The 21,347-nt window shown below is 47.6% G+C and overlaps 1 protein-coding gene across 1 annotated transcript in view; it reads right to left on the reverse strand.

Moving 5' to 3' along the window:
• Positions 1–11,049: 11,049 nt before the first annotated feature.
• Positions 11,050–21,347, reverse strand: part of LOC102194682 (insulin receptor) — a 63,694-nt gene continuing 53,396 nt past the window's right edge. Inside the window, 19 exon segments of the mRNA XM_074312092.1 lie at positions 11,050–12,219; positions 12,299–12,433; positions 12,521–12,650; positions 12,737–12,899; positions 13,817–13,927; positions 14,316–14,545; positions 14,638–14,705; positions 14,786–14,882; positions 14,976–15,132; positions 16,721–16,869; positions 16,986–17,139; positions 17,229–17,361; positions 18,447–18,559; positions 18,562–18,618; positions 18,620–18,645; positions 18,719–18,886; positions 19,960–20,210; positions 20,315–20,441; positions 20,535–20,750. Of these exon segments, the coding sequence (XP_074168193.1) occupies positions 11,865–12,219; positions 12,299–12,433; positions 12,521–12,650; positions 12,737–12,899; positions 13,817–13,927; positions 14,316–14,545; positions 14,638–14,705; positions 14,786–14,882; positions 14,976–15,132; positions 16,721–16,869; positions 16,986–17,139; positions 17,229–17,361; positions 18,447–18,559; positions 18,562–18,618; positions 18,620–18,645; positions 18,719–18,886; positions 19,960–20,210; positions 20,315–20,441; positions 20,535–20,750 (2,840 nt within the window). The 3' untranslated portion in view covers positions 11,050–11,864.

Genomic DNA, 21,347 nt, shown 5'->3' on the forward strand with positions numbered 1-21,347 from the left:
GAGGGAGGTGAGAGAGGGAGGGAGCGAAGAAACGAGCGAGAGAGAGGGTGAGCGGCATCAAGAAGCATCTCAGTGTGGTGTCTTTAAAAGGGGCGAGGGAGTGGGCTCTCAGACTTCCCGGGGGGGGTAGAGCTCTTGTTTTTAGATTCATTTGAAGCTGATTGAATGACAAAGTAAGGAGGAGGAGAGAGTTGCAGTTTTATTTCAATATGCACTCATGAAATGGATCCATAGCACTGTGCAAACGTCTCCAGTCACCTCTTATTTCTTTGCATTTGGATTCCAACGCGTGCAGGAGTTTGTTTTTCAAGTCATCTCGAGAAACACTTGTTCAGACTTTCTGAAGCTCTTTCAAAGCTTTTTCTTTTTGTTGTGTGGATGCTTTTTCCCTCATTTTCAGTCCAGTCATCGTAGCATTTGCTGTTTTTCTTGGTCCACTTAACACTGACCTGTGAATCATTCGAGCATGCAGAAGACGCCCAACTCAAAGGATGAGCCCCTAACAGGAAAGCTAGCCAAGAACCAATTTAAGCACTTTGCACTTTCGGGCCTTGGGAGGAGAAATCCAGCAAAGACCCGACACAGGATGTGACGGAGAATAAAGGTCCAGTCATGCCAAATACTGACTTTCAGGCTTGTTCATTTGTACAAACCTCTTGCTTCAGACCAGTTAGCAGACGCAGCTGTTTTAGAGAAACAAAAACAGAAAAGGAGAAGGAAGCATACGCAATGAAAGTACAGGGTAAGGATCCATGCTGGGTTTTTCTTAGATTCAGATTCACAGGGAAACTGCACATTACAGAAAAGACCAAGTCTAACAACTAAAGCAGTAAGTTTGAGCTAAAAACAGGAGGTACTGTACCAAGCGCTGTCTGCTGCAGCTGCTAGACATGGGGCTTGGCATTTCTTGCAACTATTTCCTTTGCACCAGCGTCGCTGCGGACGACTGTCAGTGCACATCATGTGGAAGACTCTCCCTACTTTCCCACAGATGACACGGCTTGAAGCGTATTACAACCGAAATGTGCTGCACATCGTCTCACATTTGATCCACCGCCAGTCACAACCTGTCAAAGTTTATAAAAAAAACTAAAAACACACAAAGTGCACTTACGCTGGATGGAAGGTCACAAGTGGCAGCGTGTAAATTCCTCCTGTTGGCCAAAAGAGTGAATTAAAGGCAGAAAACCCCCAAAAAACAGATGCTTTAAATCCTTCAGATGGGACTGTTCTGCAGGAACGTCGGACTCAAACTGAGCGCATACAGCCAAAACAGTTGCCGTCTCTCAACCCGCTTCCTCTTTCTTTTCTTTCCCCTTTTTTCTGTGTGTCATTCTGCTCAGCTGAGGAGAACCGCACTCTGAATGGCCCACACGTACAGTTTGACACATCACTGCAGCAGCGTGATAGCGCAGCAGTGTGGAAGCGTAACCAGAACGAGTGACCTGTTGGCAGTAAACCTTTGTTACTCACAAAAACAACGTCTCACTCCATCGAAGAGCAATAGTTTCGTCACCGACCATCAGCACACACATACACGCTGAGATGTAGTTTGACGTCTCTGGTGTGTTTTTCTGCCACTACATCTTCTCATTGTGCAGCTTTGTGCTTCCATGCAAAGCATTTACATAAAACAAGTTGGGGAGGAACTAGATGTGCTTATAGTGGTTTCCCTCAGTGCATAACGACGAACGCTGCACTGCTGCTCTTTTACTTTCAGATCTTTTTCTGAATCAAAACTAAGGCTTGTGCAAACCGGCCGTGCAGTCTTTGTGTTTTTCCCCTGAAACCCAACCTACATGCAGAGAATGGAAAGAAAAGTATGTGCAATGTGCAGCTTTAAGACGTCTCTGTGCTTCAGAAAAACACACAAACCTATTGTAGTTATTTTTTTCACTAAGCTTAAATTGGCCAGATGAGGGTGCATCAGTTACTCTTCTGCTTTGCAGTGCATGGCTTCACCACAACAGGTCTCAGGCTGAAAAACACGACGACGAGAGCTAATAGGTAAGACTTAGCTCCTCCTCAACCACCATCAAGATACCACTTTGCAGAGCTGTTTAGGTACATGACGATTTTTATCAGCTGCCAGCCACGGCTCTGCGTCTGAACTAGGATGCTGAAGTGTGAGAATGCTTCAGTAATGTTGAGTCCAAATGTACAACTTAAATGTTTTTCCATTTTTATTTACTCCTTTCATTCAATCGTTGCATCTACTTTCCATTTTCTGAGAAAAATACATTTTAAAAATGAGGGACAGTAGAGTGCCTCTCTCCTGACCTGACTGATGAAGATCTGATCCAGAAATTTACATTTGGATTTGTCCCTTTGGTGTCTCTCAGACCATTTCCCGTCTTTAAGAATGGCTTCCTGACAGCCACGCTAACACCGAGACCATTTCTGACGAGACTTCAGTGAGCAGTAGATGGGTCGACTGAAGGGTCAGATCCATCTCTCAGGTCCTGTGTCATCCTTGCAGGACTTCAAGGGCATGACCTTCAGACTATCATGGATGCTATCTGCTGTGCATTTGGTTTTTTAGGCTTGTCTTCCACTTGTCCTGTTTACTCGTTTTTTTAAGAATATACTGCACATCACACCAAGATAAGCCAGGTTTCTTTGCAAATCGTCTTGTTGGGGTCATTTGAGGCATCAGTGTTTGAGAAAATGCACAATTTTCTTAACCTTTAATATGATACAAAAGCAGCCAAAGCAGTCTCTAGTAACCGTTCTGCACACCGCATTAAAAAAAAGTAGTAGTCAGCAGATTATGATCTGTATGCAACATTACTGGTAGTGATGGTCCAGTGGACCCTAAAAAACCCAGAGGGCCCAAATGAGCATCAGGTTGCCCTTTTCGCTCAGAGTAATTCAGCTGATGACCAACTTTCCATGAAAAGAAGCCGACGAGGATGCTGAGCTCTGCCCCCCCCCCCGGCCTCCAGGAGCGCCCACAAATGCATCCAACCAGCATCTTAAAAGATTTCTACAAATTTGAGCTCCAGGATCAGAAGCAGAAGAAATGTTAAAGCAACATGACAGCTGGGGGTGCTTTTTTGTAACAGGATGGTGAAAGGAGCCTCCTCAGAGAAAAGACTACAAATCTGTGGTGATGTCCTGCTAACCCAAGAAACTCCATCAGCTCATTTTTACATGCTGCCACAGGACATCCACCTGGTGCCACCTGAGCCTGCACTGCCAGCTAGTCCATAAACTCATGTTTTATATTTATCAGATAACTTAAACTAAACAAGGAGGAAGTGCTGAAGACAAATCCAGACGAAAACAACCACAGGGCGACTATAGTCACGCAGCTTCCTCCCATCATGTGAAAATACTACCAGTATCTCTGGATCTGGGAAACACAGAAGTCCCAGCCAGTACTCCCAGTGCTCCCAACACTTCAACCACATGGACAACACACCAAGATAACAAACGGTCCCGAAAGGAAAACACGATCAGCAGTTTTCCTGTGTGAAATTGTCGTAACTCAAACTGCGTGACTGGCAGGTTTGGAGCCAAACGTAGGGAAGCGCTCGGAAATACAGCTTCACTGCTGAAACAAGGTAACTGTTGGAACGAAAGTACGCCAAATATACCAGGAATACGAGGAACTTGGAACTTACTACAGGACACTAGGAAGACACAGCAGAGACGACAAGGGAACAGGTGAGGAACACAGCTGAGCAGAATCTAACTGAGGAGACAGAGGAAGTAAAACTGAACATGACATACATGGGACAAGGACCTAACAAAATAAAACAGGAAGTAGCTAACACAAGGGCCAGAGCTTAGACAGGCTAACTTGACAGAACAAAAGGGAAAACGAGCGACTACAGAGACCGGCACAGAAACACACACGGGGACACAAAGATGGAGACTAGACTCATTTCCACAGGAGACAGAGGACACGGCACAGAGACAAAACTAGGACAGGCCGGACAAAAAAGGAAACTAACACAATCAACCATACAAGAAACCAAAAACTACATTTGCTTCTATTTCTTAAGAACCAACAGCCCAAAACATCTCACTCAAAAAACCAATTAGCTTAACCAATCAACTTGTTCATTTGCATAACAAAGAAAGGAGGTCCACATGTAAAGGTGAAGAAAAGCAAAACAAGAGCTAAACTAATGAATAATAGCATCAAGGCATTCAAACCAGTGACCAGAGCGCAGTGAAACCAAAGCAAGTTGGAAACCTTCTCCATAGAAGATGGTTTCCAACTTGGCTTTTATTTGCTTTGGTGATGTGCAGGATGTCACTTCCTGTAATAGATGACAGAAGCAAATCATTAGGACCTGAAAAGGAGGAAGCAAAAAGCAGACCCGACCACTGAGACCACAAAGCCTGGCGGCCGTCACTTATCTTTCGCACTCGATTCACTCGCATAAGTAGTTTTTAGAACCGGTGGCAACAAAGTAACAGTCGTGTTACTGCGTGAAGTGTAGCTGCTCAGACATCTGGATCCTTAGACACAAAATACACAAAGATTCATTAATGCAGCTCTACATTTATTCATAAAGTCACTGGTGACGTTTGTGTTGTACTTGAAGTTCCTCTCACTCGTTACATTTAATGAATATCCTGATTTAATCAGTGACAAAACCAACAAAGAGGAGCGTCTGATGCTGTTGCGCTCCACAGGGTTTAATCATCCCAACGGCAGATCCTTCTGTTCTAACCCTGTGCTGCTTTTTATATGCCAGTGACAAAGGAGTGCTCATGTGAGATGAGTTGGATGAAGGCATGGTGACATTATCCAACAAAACTTTATTCTGAGACCTTCGCAGTAATCAGTCAGACGCTCACGTCCCAGTTTAAAGCTCTTTCCAGGCTGGGAGCTGAGACGAGAGTCTAGCTCTGGATCAGACCGAGTTACAGAATAATGAAAAACGATTGAGCTTTTACGGATTTGCTGCCTTGCCCAGCTTTAAATGTTGGAACTGAATCAACCTGCAGATAATGTTCATCATTTTAATGGAACAGAAAATATTTCCCCTGAAATGCATCAGCAGGGTTCAAGTGTTAACAGCAGGAAACAGGATGAATCCAAACCTCGATAACGTGACTGAAAACATCAGTTCAACTCCCCAAGCTGACAAAGTGCACAAAGACGCGTATTCTCCAATAATTTTATTCATAATTTTAATATAAACAGTTAATTGTTGAATAATTTACACACAGCAAGATTTTTATTTTCATATCATTGCAACACTTTCTGTACACGTCACTACTTGGCTCTCCTTTGAAAACATAGAAAAAATAAATTGTCAAGCGTTCATTTCGTCATGGCACATTTTTGATCCTGTACAATATGCATGTGTGTGTGTGTGAGACTGTGTAGTCGATATTTTGTGGTACATAAAGATAATGGCACATCTGGATCCAGTGTCAGGGATGAAGCGATCTCTTGCGGGTTTTGGGGCGTGGCGGCCTTTTTTTGTCGTTTTTGTGTTTTTGCACTGCACATACACACATATACACCTGCTGTATGCGTACACGCCGACATTTCAACATAACGTATACACAACATATCCCAAAAAGAATACATCAGCATATTCATCGCCAATAAAATGACATTAACAAAGAGGTATCCTGCAAGACAACACAGAGCATTCTGGGGACCACCTATGTGCACGAGGAGAGAGGAAACGTGAAGTAACAGGAGGACGAAGAGAGCGCTCGTGAAGATCTCAACCGAGGACGACGACACACTCGGACCGAGCATCGCACACTGGTGTGTAAACTGGAGCAGACCACTGGACCGGCGGGTGACTCTCACAAGCTCGTCCTCATGTCTGTCACCTGACAAAGGGCTGCAACACACAGGACTGGAAGTCATTCATAGGAGAGGTTCAGCCTTTACGCTCGTATAAAGCTTGTTCATGTTATGGGGGAACACCAAGCTGTAGCACAGAGGCAGCTAGCTTAGCACAAAGTCCGACACTGGAGAACACAGCGAGTGTGGCTCTGAGCGAAGCTACCAAGCTCGTTTCCACCAATCGAAGACGAATAAAGCCCATCAGACAACATTTCAATTTACTTCTGCATAAGTCACATTTTTAGACTTATGCAGAAGTAAATTGAAAAACCTAAACTAACCTAAACTAACCTAAACTAAACTAAACTAAACTGTCGAGCTGAAATTCCGAGATACTCAATTTTTTTACTCCAGTGGCAGAAACAAGCTTCCTTACAGGATAAAACACCTTAAATTCCTACAGTTCAATATTAGACACATTATAACTAATCTGTTTAGTCCACACACACACACACACACACACACACACACACACACACACACACACACACACACACACACACACCGTGAGAAACTCTGAATTTAGTGCAGTCGGACATGGTTCAGCAAATAACCAGTAAATGTGAGAAACTGCTGTCGCTGGTCTTCTGTGGACTAAACCATCCAGGTGATGTGTTCATTGGTTGATCAGAGTCACTCTTTCTAATCTTTATGTGAGCGTTTAGAGGACCCGCTACGCTACAGTCGCTTTGAATGAGTCCTTTGTTTATCCAAATCTCAGGGTTGGTCCAACCAGTTACTTTATCCACTGCCTGAAACAACACTAGCCGCTCTCTATGACATCACAAAGAGCCAAGAGTAGAAAAAAGTCACAGGGATTGCATGCACACACACTGAAGTCATTTTTTGGGAAACTTTAGCTTAACTCACCCTGTAACAGCTCATATAAAAATAAGTGACTAATAGCTCCGCTTTACCTCTCCGTGAGGGAATTCACCAAAACATGCACGACTCCTGTGACAGCCTTCCAGCTCTGCAGCCGAGAGCCTGGCTGAGGACACGCCTCTCCAATAACACGTTTTCTCTTTAGCTTATTCAGGATTTTCTCGCTTGTGTTTTTTTGTTTCTTCTTCAAAATAACGCACAGTGGTCTTTTCCAGTTTGTCCACACTCACAAGAAACAACAACAACAAACAAGTTACTTGGAAACATTTTCACACTAAAACACCTGCGACAGGTGAAGCGTGTGTGACGTGAGAAAGGCTTTACGGGTGACAGGGTGGCATGCCGCCGGGGCCGGGTGGAGGCGGGCCGAAATCGCACGACCTCTCGGGCCAACATTCGGGACATGCATCGGACTAAGAGCGGGGTCGGCGTGCGGAACATTTCAGGCCGCGTACTCGTGAAGCTGTGAGACTGCAGCAATAACAGACTCGCGCTTCTCTGTGTAGTGGGCTGCTTCATGAAAAAACAAAAAGAACCTTTTTAAATTTAGAAAAAGTTATATACACATTGATAACAATGTTAAATTCAAAATGTACAAGAGTAGTAAAAGTTTACAGTCAGAAAAGGTCGTCGTATTCGGCCTCCCTACTTTGGCTAGAAAAAAAATAGATATCAACATCTCTAAAACGTAATACTTTTCTCTTTAAAACAAAACAATAATACATACAATGCTTTGTTCTCACCCTGTGCTGCGTTACTAGCATGCTCTGTCCAACCAGAGTTCAGCAAAACAAAGCCAAACTTCCCTAAAAGTGAAGCGCTCTCGTTTTGTTTCCAGGGACGAGAAGATCTGCTGCTATTTACACGTAAGAGCTTATTATTGGGTTCATTCAAAACGAAAATGACAAACATACAAATCGTGCAGCAAACGAACGCACTTTTCAATGTTTGTGCGCTCACTTGTTTGCGTGACTTTGGGCTGTCAAAAAAAATAAAACAAAAAAAGCATCAAATTATCTGCTGGTACAGATGTTTCATCTTCATGCACAAAGCAAGCCAGAGCTCAGCAGAGCAGAGACACAAGTTCAGCTGTTATTGGAGGGAAGGTTAAAAAGAAAAACAATGATTTCCTAAAACAACAAAAAAAGCAGAATAGTTTCACCAAGAACAAAATTTATGTGATTTTCATTTCGTGTTCGGAGGCGGGAAAATCCTCTTTTGTGATTGGTGGACTGTCAGGGGCGGTTCTGCTCAGGAGGGGGTCAGACGGAGCTTTAGGCACTGTGGGTTGGCGCAGGAGCGGGGAAGCCGTTTGTCCTTGCAGCCCCTGACGCGCAACGCTCCCATCCGACCACTAGAGGGCAGTCCACACCAGATCACGTGTGAGTGGAGCGGTCCTGACTGATTTCACAGGCCTGGAAAAACTGATTTATGAGAAGAGCGTTTAGGTTTTTGTCGCCTTTTTGCAAGGATGCTGAGAACTTGCGCTTCAGTCAGAGCAGATGAAAGGTAGGTAGGTAGCTCTTCCTCCTCCTCCTCCTCCTCTTTACTCTCCAACCGTAAGCATCGGGCCGCCTCCCTGAGACGAAAAAGTTACAATCGAGATTTCAGTTAATAGTTGTTATGGCACACAGGATGGTCCGAGTCCCTTTCAGAGGCGGAGGAGGGGGTGGGGGTTAAAGTCCTCCTGTAAGCAGCCCGGGCGTCTGCGTCCTGCCACGACAGACCCAATCCACGGCATTGACAGGAAATGCAGGTCATCACTCGACATTCACAGTAGAAAAAGCAAAAGCATACGTACAGAACGAAATCAGAACAGAGAAACAAAAGTACAACAGGAGGAGACTCGAGATGTGAACACAGCGACTGTTTCGACCGCACGGAGACAGTTCGACGCGCCGAAGAAGATAAAGCAGCGTGAGGTCCACGGCTGAGCTCGGTCAGCCTTGGCTGCGTGAAGGCAATCACAGATATGAACAGAGTCACGATATTATTGGCTTTTCTTGTCAGTGTCACGTTCTCTGATATCAGAACCGCTTTGCGCACAGCCCGGAGGCCCGGTGAGCGCGGAGAAGGGGACCAGTAAAGCTACGGTGCTGCTTCCAGTGACCGTGGGAAGCTTTGTGTGAAGAAATGTTCATGAAACGTGCAGCGGAGAGGGGCTCTTAAAAACGCGACGCGCGGGCTTGAACATAAGATGTGAGAGTCTATAAGAGCACGCCACGGACGCAAGACGGCAACCTGGGAACCCATCCATGACTCAGGCTCCGCAGACCGATTCCTCCGTGTGCACTGAGGTAGACTCCGGCCAAAAACACAGACGATCACTAACTAATTAACTAACGAGCACTCCTGCCGCTCACCACCGCCGACTCCATCTCTACAGCTGACCAGCCTGCAGCACTTACTCCACCCTCAGCGGCTCTAAACATGCTGACGGTGTTCTTGTTCACAGGATGATGATCATAAGAAAATGTTCAGAGCTGCAGATGTGCAGGAACACGCGACGTGCCGGAACACGCGACGTGCAGGAACACGCGACGTGCCGGAACACGCGACGTGCCGGAACACGCGACGTGCCGGAACACGCGACGTGCCGACTCTGAGCGGCTTTTGGCTGCGTGATCGCATCGTGATGCAGTTGGAATATTTCACGACGCACACGCAGCTGATGTTAGTCTGCTTTTATCTTTCCAAACAAACTACCACCGGCCCGCGGCTTTCACTCCTCAGTATGATGAACTAAAAACAACTCCATCATTTCCGGCCCCCTTTTAGTGGCCACGGCGCAGACTCGGGCCGATCCGCGCTCGGTGTGATCGACGGTGTCTGCAGCAGAAACACCGCCTCCAAAAAATATGAGAAAGCAGTGAGTCGTCTGTGTGTGTGTTGAACTACAGCCAATAGATTTAGCCTGGAAGAGGCTCAGGGTTTGAGAAGGCACTGGTAAATATCTGGAGGCAGCTTCCCGGCGGTCTCTGACTCGACTCTCTGGGTTCTTGGTGAGAGAGCAACGCTTTGGCTGTGAGTCTGTTCAGTTTGGCACCCGCACTGCTCTGTGTGTTCAGGGGGAGAAGAAGATCCGCTGACTATCGGCTGATGCCCGAGGACCACAGAAGAGCGGCCGCGGGCTGGCCCGCTGCGAAACACCGGTGACCTTTGGGCTCTGGATGAAGGCGGGTCAGTGAAAGGTCAGCCGTAAGGACACTTGACTTGTTTTGAACTCTGGATCAGTGGACGGGAATGTTTTTGAATCATCATCAGGAGCAATTTGACAAGTTTCTGCTTGTGTGAATGTTCAGAAACATCTGTCTGCCACCGTATGTGTTGAAGTCATCTATTAAGGAGGAAAATCAAAAAGCGAGCGTCTGTCCCTGTGTGATAGTGTGAGCTCTGCCAACAGGCAGCAAAGGCTCGAGGGAACGAGGAGCTCCAACTCAACTGGAATGTCAGACCTGAGTGAAACAGCTGCTGCACACAGTCTGCAGTGATAGCAGGGAGAATAATGGGATTAGCAACCAACTGGCAGCCCCCCCTCCCTGTGCGCTCTCAAAAATACAGGGAGACTGCCCCCCCCTCCATCTGCAGGTGGAGCTGTCCGTATGTCTCCTTCAGGCTTCGACCACAAAACCTGGAATTTTCCACCAGGCTAATCTTGAACATCAGCAGCAAACAGGACGCCTCGGGGAGACCAAGCACGGGTGGAGGGGCAACGCGTGACTCTGATAACCCCCTCCATCTAACGCAGAACGCCTCCCCCCTACCCAACCGCTGCTGTCAGTTCATGCTCCGCCTTTACTCCGAGCAGCACCGCGCCGTCTAACCTCGCCAACAGCTGACACAGACGGGCAAACCGGAGAAACCACAAAAATAAATAAAAAAATGAAAACCGCAGGAACAAACACGTGGGAGCCTCAACGCCACCGAAGACACGAGAGACGGCGCACCCGGGCACGCCGACCTACAAACGCCTCATAAAGCTTCTTTCTCTCTCTTTTTGGTTGTTTTGTTGTTAGTTTATTTTCAAAGCTGTAGTGAAGTCTTGAACTATTGTGCACTTTGAGAGGAAAGAAATGCAGTCAGCTTACAGCGTTTCCAGGTTTCCCATCCAGACAAAGACTAAGAGGGAGGCGGGAGGCCTAAGACACGCAGAGCACTGCCGGTAGGTTGGAGCGATTTCTGGGGCGATAAAAATAAGGAAGTAAAAAATGTGAATAATAAACCCGACGAAACAAAGAAGCAGCAAAGCTCCTGATGGAAAATATTACAAACTATTTACAACGCCATCTATTTTATATATATATAAAATATTGGTAGGGAAATACCAATATTCCATATATATGTGCATTATATATACTCATATAATTCTATACCCACTAAAATATATGAAAGCAGCAGTTATTGGTCAGTCTGAGGGACTCTTTGTCCAATTCTTAACTGTTTAAATATCCTTCAGCCTTGAGGACACAAAAAGAAACGTTTGAAGCAAATAAATTAAAAGTTGTCACCAAACACCCGACGAATCTGTCGTTTGGAATTCTGCAGAAGCAAAACAAACAAACAAACAACAAAAACATTCCTCTAGGAATAGATGTTTGTTCTACCATCAAGTCTTTGCAAGTCATCCCACTGATTAAGTCATTGTTCAAAAAGGACGAGTAGTGTGACTGACAGACACTTTGTTTACAGGCCACGTACACAAAGGCCACTATCTGAGTAAAAAGAGGGACATAAAATAAAAAAGCACAGAATCGTGGAAATGCGGATCGGTGGGAGAGGAGGAGGGGCGAGTCTCGAGGAGGTCGAGCACGAGCAGCCTTCTTGGTTGTCTAAGGTTTGTTGTGTTCACAGTTTTCTGTTTTTTCCCCGTTTCCATCACAAGGAGTCGTGGAAACGCGGCGTCAGTGACGAGCGATGGTTTTCTGGTCTGATGTGTTACACCACGTTTGCATCATCTTGCCTGTGTTCTGGAGCCACGGGGAAGAAAATAAAAAGTCCTGAGATTTGTGTCTCTTTTTTTGTTTTTTGAAGGGCTTCTCTGAAGAATAAGAAAATCACCACCATCGAAAATGATGAGAGGAACACGAAGGAGACAGAAAAATAGATCGGAAAGGGGAAAGCTTCAAAGAGTTCTTTGAGGAAACGGGAAGTGTTAGGAAGGGCTGGATCTGGGCAATGATAAAATTCTTCCATTTTTCTTGCCACCGTTCATGTGTGTGTAGGGGACGTGCTCCTCATAGTTCCCCCTCAGGGCCACCGAGGGCCCGCTGTCCCTGGATAAGCTCTCCTCTCTCTGGGAGTAAGAAGAAGGGTCCAGGGGGATGCTTTCCATGTTGTCCAGGTCTAGGTCAAACTCCTCCGTCTCGGGGACTTTGTTTTCATCGCTGTAGAAGAAGGAGACCTCCTGGAAAGACGGGTCCAGGTCGTCCCGCAGCATCTCGATGATCTCGAGGAACGTCGGACGCATCTTGGGATTGTACTGCCAGCACATCTGCATGAGGCTGTGCCTGGGAAGAGGGATGAAGAAAGGCCAGTTTAGTCTTGTGTAACGTGGACGGCAGTTTTCCCAGCTCCGCATCTACTCACATCCTCTCAGGGCAGTTCTCCGGTCGATCCAGGAATCCTCCTTCCATGACGAACTTCAGCACCTGCTCGTTGGACAAACCCTGGTAAGGCTGCTCGGCCAGCGTGCTGATCTCCCACAGCACAACACCGAACGACCTGCAGATGTACAAACGCACAAACAAACGAGATCAGGCCGAATGACGTGCGGCTGTACGGTAGGCCACTGTGTGAGCTGTGACTCACCAGCAGTCAGAGTGGGCGGTGAAGACTCCGTCCTTCAGGGACTCGGGTGCCATCCACCGGACAGGAAGCAGGCCCTTCCCTCCTTTACGGTAGTAGTCCGTCTCATAGATGTCTCGTGTCATACCAAAGTCTGAGAGGAAGAGCGACGGAGACAAAGGTTAAGACAACACCTCCAACTACGCGGCGGTATCGACAACACCAAACACGTTCTGGTACCTCCGATCTTGACGGTGAAGTCCTCCGCCACCATGCAGTTCCTGGCTGCGAGGTCTCTGTGGACAAACTTTTTAGCGTTGAGGTAGGCCATGCCGTCGGCGATTTCTGCAGCCATCTGGAGCATGTCTTTCAGAGTCGGCGGTGGGGAACCAGACGGGTTGTTCTACAAACCACAAACAGGTTAGACCCACTCACAGCTTCCCGCAGGTAACGCTGTGCTGGACATCTGCTGAAATACTCGGGCGTAGTTTTCAGTCACGTGACCGACTCGCTACGCTGGCGAGCTAAATGTTACTGCACGACTACTTGGATCATCTACCCGTGGAGGGGAAATGAAGACAGCGATCCATATTCTGCCCCAATACCACAGCTACTGTCTGGCATTTTAGTTAAACTCAAAGATGTTCGTAGGATTGGTGGCGTGCAAAGGTGGGGTGGCTGGAGCTCAGGAGGTAGCCTAAACCATACCCATCCCTACTGCCAACTGGAAGGTTGGTGGCTCGATTCCCAGTCTGCATGCCCAATATCTCTGGGATACTCTCCGATCCATCGGCGTGTGAATGTTAGCTAGAACACACTTTAGCTTAGAAAAAGATCCTGTATGAATGGGCGACTGAGGCATGTTGTATAAAAGAGTAGAAAAGCACTACATAAGAACCAGTCCGTGTACTGTTCAGGCTACTTGCAGCAGGAGCAGGTGAGTCTATCGTTTACTGATCACCATCTTCATTACTGAGCAGAGGAATCTTAGCTAAAATCATAACACGTGCAACTTCTTTTCACCTGAAATTTTATGAACAACCATTAGGCGAACCAAATGGCTGTAGGCTTTACTGCACGTCCCAAATCATCAACACTGCTGGTGCATGGGCCCATCGGTCTGAGTGACTCGCTATACACAGGTGGAAAAACCCAGAGTTTGTAGAGCCCTAGTTTGCTTAATTTTCAGCAAACAGGCTTCAGGGAGTGCATCCATATGTAAATAATACAGGTAATAAACCACATGAGTGATGTTTGGGGGCGGGGCTTACATACCAGAGTGTGTAAATAGGTGGGAGCACACTAATCAGGACTACATACCTCAGAGTCTGGCCTGAGACTCCGCAGGTAGCTTTTCAGGTCCCCGTGGGTCATCAGCTCCATCACTACCAGGGTGGGCTGACCTTTGGACACCACGCCGAGCAGACGCACCTGCAAACAATTCATCGTGTTAAAACGGCGCGCTCAACGCTAGCAGTAGACTTTGTAGCCAAAATTTCAATTTAATGACTAGAAATGATAAAGCTACACCTCAATCTGGTTTTTACAGCTGACGTTTTAACCTTTGGCAGTTAAACTAGTGATCAGCCGGCTCTGTAGGTCCACAGTAACAGTTACAACATTTGTTTGTAGAGTCAAACTGTGCGTGAACACAGCAGCGCCGGCAAAACAAGACACGACTGTGAGTCAGACGTGTGCCGCCGCTTTCAGCGAGACGACGGGAAAGCTGTAATTTAGTGTAATTGACGAGCAGCTGCTCCGGTGTCCTCTCGGCGTGCCGTGACGCTGTCTGAGGGTTTAACGGTTTAAAGAGTCATACCACGTGGTGACAGCTGAAAGCCTTCATGACGGAGGCTTCGTTGAGGAACTCGATCCTCTCTCGCAGGCTGGCCGATTCGTTGACCGTCTTGACAGCCACGCGCGTCTCCGGATCGCCTTTGACGATGTCTTTGGCGACTCCTTCGTACACCATGCCGAAGGAGCCCTGACCGAGCTCTCTGAGCAGTGCGATCTTCTCCCGGGGCACCTCCCACTCATCAGGAACGTACACTACACAACACAGGTGCGAATGACCGTTTTGACAGAGCGAACTGAGGGAACAAATCATCGTATGACGGAAAAAACAACTATTTCATTCTTACTGTCACCAGCGCTGAAGTACTCGGGGTTTGGAGAGGTGATGAGATCTCCTAAGGGGCCTTCGGTTTGCCTGTAACACGACCACACAGAGTCACTAAGAGTCACTGGAGTTTATGGCTGTAATGGGCAGCCTGCTGGTTAAAGACGAACCTTTTTTTGAAGTACACAAACGCTCCACCTCCCGCGAGTAGCAGCAGGATGAAGCAGATGACGGGACCCATGACAATCCAAATCAAACCTTGATCAGCTGCAACAGATAACAGAGCGGTCACGAGACAGTACATTTGGCACATCTTCCACTTTTCTGTTAAGTTCAGAAGTCCGACTCTTAGAGTCTTACGGTTGGGCATGAAGAAGTAAATCATCTCAGTAAAGGAGCCGTTTCCTGCCAGCGAGGTGGCGCGAACCCTCACGCTGTAGTTTCCAGGCTGAACGAGGGAAAGCTTGGTGCCACCGAGCTTCTGATAGGCCGGCCGTGACACACAGGTCGTGTGAACCTGGGCCCAAAAGGAAAAGAGAGAATCAGAAATCAGAAATCAGAAAGGGTTTATTGCCAGATGTTGAGCAGGTTTACAACATTAGGAAATTGCTGCGGTGCTTCAGTGCAGAAAACCCATGTTATTCTAAAAGTTGGCTTAAATAAATGACGGAAGAGACAAACAGGTCCGGATATTTCCAGGTTACTTTTACACACATGTGGCACAGCAGGAAATACTACAGTTCAGATGTGTTTACATTACTTCAAATACTCAGGTGCCAGGGTAGAGCGTGCAGGACGCAGCACACGCATGATGCTCACTCGCTGCTCTATTCCCACCCAATCAAAAGTGACCAAAGTATTTTTGCTGAGCCAATTACTCTTAACCCCTGACTGGGTGGACAGCCCACACTCCACCCAGTCTTCTCATGCTGCTGTGAAGCGAACCTTCACCTCACAGAATGACCTGCTCGAGCTCGTGTCTCTTATTTTGAAGGGCCAACGCTTAAACGTTCTTGCTGCTGTTTGTTGGGCTCGTTGGTTTGCAGTATAAAGGGCCTCGAGGGGAGTGCTGCTGAATGTTGTGCTGAAGTGAGAAGAACAACCAGAGCTTTTTGTGCTCAGGGTCTGACCAAATCACTGCATACACTCACACGAAGGAGCGATTTTTTAAAGTGGATGCTGTTGAATTAAAATGTATCCAAAGAGCTGACATGTGCAAAAACACATAAGACTGTAATCTAAAAATTGGCCTGTAGCCCTTCGATAGAAGTGAAAAGCTGGGCTCGTTTGACTCTGTGTTAAGGACGCTTAAGGTTGGCTGATGCGCGACTGCACTGTCGCAGTTGAAGTCCGTTCCACTGAAAGCAGCAGGAAGTGATCGCTGCAGTGATAAATGCATCCAGCCTTCATAACTGTGTTGTAACATTCTCAGCGTTGTCATCGATGTGAGCCTCCAACGCGCCCCAAACATCATTTTAAATGAATCCACATCGGTCCGGGCCACGGGCGGTTTTTCAGCGCAGCGAGATGTCGCGTGAGACGAGTCCATCGCTGCCACTGCATACTAGTCTTCCATCCTGCCTCTGTCACTATGGTAACAGATCTGCTACTGGCTCCTGGGGTCAGGCGGTGCAGCAATGAATAGTAATGAGAGATGAATTCACACATTTAGAGCAAGTAAACAACAAGACTTGGACGCGCCGTCACAGACGAGACCTTATGCACGCAAACGTTCCCAGAATTTCATCCACAAACGAACGCGTCCGACAGCGTCGACACGCAGCACCAGGAGGCTGTAAACAAATATTTCCTTGTCCCCTTCTATAATGAACAGACACAAATTGGGGTGTTTACAGGAAGCCTTTCCTTCCCGGCCTGCCTCGCCTCCCTGGAGTCTACCCAGATCACTCCTTGTCTTCTCACCTGCGTCTACCTTTCCTTCTGTGCGTGTCCTTCCAGCAGAGCGAATCGGGATCATTTCTGCTGGCTGTTTTCCCACATCACCTCTGTGCCCTTTGGTTTTGAAAAACAAAGGACCCCGAGTCCTCCCACTAACATTTTCCAGGCCCAGCGCTCTCTAAGGTTTGCCAGTGGTTCATACTGACCTCTGAGTCTCCGACCTTTTTGTAGAAGACCTCGTACAGGATGATGAGCCCATTAGGGTTGATGGGTGGATTCCACTTAATCAACACATAGGGAGGCTCGCCTTGCACAATCTCGTGGGTCACGGGCTCCGGGATGTCGTCTGCTTTCTCTGCAGGTGTCAGACAGAGAAAAGCACTTCACAGTGAGGCGCAGCCGATTTTATCTCCAGAATCTGATATTCGGTGCACCAGCAGCCTATTTGCACACGCGTGTGCCCGTTCTTACCCTCAGGCATAGTTCGGGCACTGATATAAGTAGCCATGCTGCAGCGTTTGGGATCTGTCGGATCGTTGCAGGCTATGATCTCTATCTTATAACTGGTAAAGTGTTGCAGGTTGGAGATGACCGTCGACTCCTTTGAGAACACCTTTTGTTCCACCTGAGCAGAAAGGAAAAGAGATTGAACTTCGACTGCAACTCGAAATAAAGTGAAGGGAAAAGATGTGGTAAACATAAAACGCTCGATACCTTGGATTCCTCTTGATCCTCGCCATCGGGGGCGATTGTGCCTGAATCCAACTGCAGATTGGGAACTGTAGTAAGGAAGAGAGGAGGCTGGGTGGCATTAGCAACTCCCACCGAGCGGCGCCGCCGGGATGGTCTGCAGAAGTAAAAGTTAGAATAGGATATGAGTGAGTGACAGAGCGCAGACCTGCAAAGTCGTCAAGTTTCATGTGCATCAAGTGTTTGCAGATGACAGATGGTGTTTTGTGGAAGCAAGCCGGACCTCTGCTCGCACTAACCTTTCCTGTGTGTCTAACTTCATGACATTTATGCACAAACACCATCCTAGGAGACATACTGACTCTCACCACTAGGTGGTGCCAGGCCATCCAGATGGATCTGAGTGCGAGCCACCATCCCAGCTAACAGGCCTTGAGCTCAAACCAAATCAAGACACAGATGTTTCACCTGATGTGCAATGAAAGGCAGATTTACTGCGTATGAACTCTTGAAGAGACGAACCCGAGTGCTGCATTTAGGACCGAGTGAAAGCAGAAAAAACGGGCGCTCGTGTCCGTTTGCGTGACAAAATAAGAAAAGCGTGAGCCACTTCTGGCGTCCTGCACTGTATGGAGCTGACCTTGGCCAGCTCAGAAGCAGGAGTTCAAAATGAGGCTGATGTGCGCACGGCTGTGTGTGTGCGTGTCTCCAAATGGCAGTCTGCATGACTGCGCTCCTGACCGGCATGAATGATAATGGGCACAGTAATCACCCCCCCAGGGAAGCAGAGGCAGAGACTGTGGGTGTTTGTGTGTCCGAGAACAAGGTAGGGGCACCAGGGCCCAGACACTGCACCTCCCGCTGCAAGCCCCCGACGGTGGGTGACCAGCACAAAAACAAGTGTCTATAAAAACCACACACAGTGGTGGAGGACACAGAATTGGCACAGAGACTCACACCAAGGCTGAGTGATCTGGTTTAACTCCGGTCACGAAGAGAAACAAACGAGACAAGAAGCTCCTTTTGGTGCTTCGCTCGGTGTGAAGCTGAACTCACACCAAAAGAATTTGTTACATTTCTGCAAAACTCGAGGGCATTAAGCGGCTCCAGGAACATGAATTAAACCTTTAATTTAGGTGCTGGGGTGCGTCTCTATTTAAGTTTTCATTTAGCATGTGGGTAAACGATGCAGCCAAGGCATCGTCGCATGTTCAGATGCTGGGAATGAACCTGCTCTCGTACCTGCTCTCAAAGACTTCGTTGTGCAGGTAGTTCTCGAAGGTCTTGCGGTACTCTATCTCCTCCTGCTCCTTCTTTAGCTGGCTGTCCGTCTTGGGGCAGGCGCAGCACCTGCCGCCCGAGGTGGGCTCATCTGTTTGGTTCCACTTGTGCTCATCCTCGCTGTCCAGGTGGGTCGGGATGCGAGACGGCACTTTCATTCCTGGACGGGAAAACACAGCAGTCAGGGAAAGCCCCTCAAATGACTGAAGAGGGCGAACCATTTAAACTGCAACCTTGTAAGCAGTAGTCGAATTTGTACAGGTCGCTGTCCTCCGCCTGCTTTCGACAGACCACCCGGTAGTGGGTGATGTTGCCATTGGGACTGGTGGGCGGTTTCCACTTCAGGATGATCTGAGAGGAGGAGTTGGAGGAGGAGATGGGGTCCAGAGGAACAGAGGGTTCTGACGGGGACAGAGGACAAAATGTAAGTGCATCAAAAGGACTTTAGCTCCATCAGACTAGAGTCTAGAGGCACCATTCCATCCTTCTTCTTTTTACCTTGTTTGGAAAATAAAATAGGTCCAACGATTTATTAAATATGCAAACATCCATGGAAACACCAAACATAACAGTTTGCACAATTCTAACGAGCTTAAAAGTCGACATTTGTTTAAACACGTTTATTCCTCAGCACAGTGCAGTCCACCCTCCACTGAGACCAGATGGATCAGCTGAAGGGACAGATGCATCTTCCTGCGTCGCAGCCTTCCCAGATTATTGTCCTGTTTCTTGACTTTTAGATGCTGCTCATGTGCTGTAAACAGTTTGTCTTCCTTCTCCTTTGTTCTTCTATTTTCCTCACTTTTTTAAAGGATAAGCTGCATGCCGTGAAGCTTTTGGCTAATAGCTCTTTTGGAATCAGTTTGAGGTTCACACAGATTATTTTCTGCCTGTCAGGCGGCTTATGTTTGGCTTTTTTTACAGATTCAACTAAAGAAATGTGTTTTTGCTGCAGGTAACAGAGTGTCTACAGGCACAACTGAAAAGCGGCTCTTTGCTAAGTCGTCTGGTTCAAGTTTGGTTCCTTTTATGTTCCAATGATTCCTGGTTCATGGTCAGTGTTAAGAGGTTTAAACAAATAAAAATGATCAGGGACAAACACTGCACAAACAAAAAGGAAAACTTTCAGAGAGCCTGCTCAAGAGCACTTTAAAAAGTTACAATAAAGTCGAGCAACTTGGAAACAAAATATAAAGAAATGAGTGCTGACAGTAGTATGAGGGCAACACCCCCCCTCATCAAGGAAGGTTCATCCAAACGTGAGCAAGGTCCCAAAGTTGTTTCAGTTTAAGCCCCAATGGCTTCTTAATACATCCCATCATATAAAACAGTTAACAACAGTTGGAGTGTTTACAAAAAGCCCCCCAACAGAAGTCCAGAGTAGTTTTACACAATCACTTAGAAAACGTCAGATGTTCTACAGTCATTGAAGTATCCATCAAACACAAACGTCGGCGTTCATGGCGTTACTCACTGGAAGCATCCGTCTGAACGTAGATGATCTCGGTCTTGGCTCCGTGGACCTGGTGCTCATCAGACGCAGACAGCTGCGTTTTGACCATGATGGCGTACTGGGTCCAGGGCTTCAACGGTCGGATCAGGTACCCCGGGTCGTCTGCCTTCTTTCCCTCCGTGGAACGAGGCGGCGGATCGACATCGGCGATCACCCAGCTGTTAGAGCCGCAGGCGTCCTGTCCATCGAACTCGGTGACGTTCTTATACGGCCTGTTGCACATGGAACGAAAACGTCCCAACATTGTTAGGCATCCGTGTGTCAGACAGACTGAAGAGTAAAGTGTCGTCTGTACACGAAGCAATGATTTACTTACGCCTCTTTGTAGAGAACCATGAATCCCAGCAGGTCCCTAAAGTCTGCTGGCCAGAATGGCTCCCACCTCAGTATAATCATATTCGACTTGGTCTTTATCAAAGTGAAGTTCAGCAGCTTCGTCTCACCTAAAGGACCAAACACACAATAATCACGTTCACGTTAGTTTTTGGTCAGAGCAATCCCAAAAACAAGGCAGTCCCGTATTCTGGTGCTCTTACAGGAAGCTTGCTCCCCGTTGTTGCGTAAAGCGATGTCGTTCTTTTGGTTTCGCTCCCGGGTTCCAGTCACCGTCTCCATCTTTCGGATTTCAGACATGCAAAGCTTAGAGTTGTAGTGGAAGAATGTGCGACCACGCAGGATGGTTAGGTTGTGCTTGGACCAATCCCAAAGCTCACGGAGGTTCTGGTTGTCCAACGCATAGAAGGCATAGGCCCTGAAAGAGATCGGACATCAGAAAAATCAAACACTCACAGCGAGGAGAGGAGACGAGAGGAGGGGGGAGGAGACGAGACGGGAGGAGACAAGAGGAGAGGAGAGAAGAAGAGAGGAGACGAGAGGAAATGAGAGGAGAGGAGACAAGAGGAGAGGAGAGAAGAAGAGAGGAGACGAGAGGAAATGAGAGGAGAGGAGACAAGAGGAGAGGAGGGGGGAGGAGACGAGACGAAACGAGAGGAGAGGGGAGGAGACAAGAGGAGAGGAGAGAAGAAGAGAGGAGACGAGAGGAGAGGAGGGGGGAGGAGACGAGAGGAGAGGAGACAAGAAGAGAGGAGACGAGAGGAGAGGAGAGGAGAAGAGACGAGAAGAGAGGAGACAAGAGGAGAGGAGACGAGAAGAGAGGAGATGAGAAGAGAGGAGAGGGGAGGGGAGGAGACGAGAGGAGAGGAGACAAGAGGAGAGGAGACGAGAAGAGAGGAGAGAAGAAGAGAGGAGATGAGAGGGGAGGAGACAAGAGGAGAGGAGAGGAGAAGAGAGGAGAGGAGAAGAGAGAAGACGAGAAGAGAGGAGAGGAGAAGAGAGGAGACGAGAGGAGA

This window comes from Pundamilia nyererei, unplaced genomic scaffold, assembly GCF_000239375.1.
Source record: "Pundamilia nyererei isolate P.nyererei 1_Seehausen unplaced genomic scaffold, PunNye1.0 scaffold00183, whole genome shotgun sequence".
NCBI lineage: Eukaryota > Metazoa > Chordata > Actinopteri > Cichliformes > Cichlidae > Pundamilia > Pundamilia nyererei.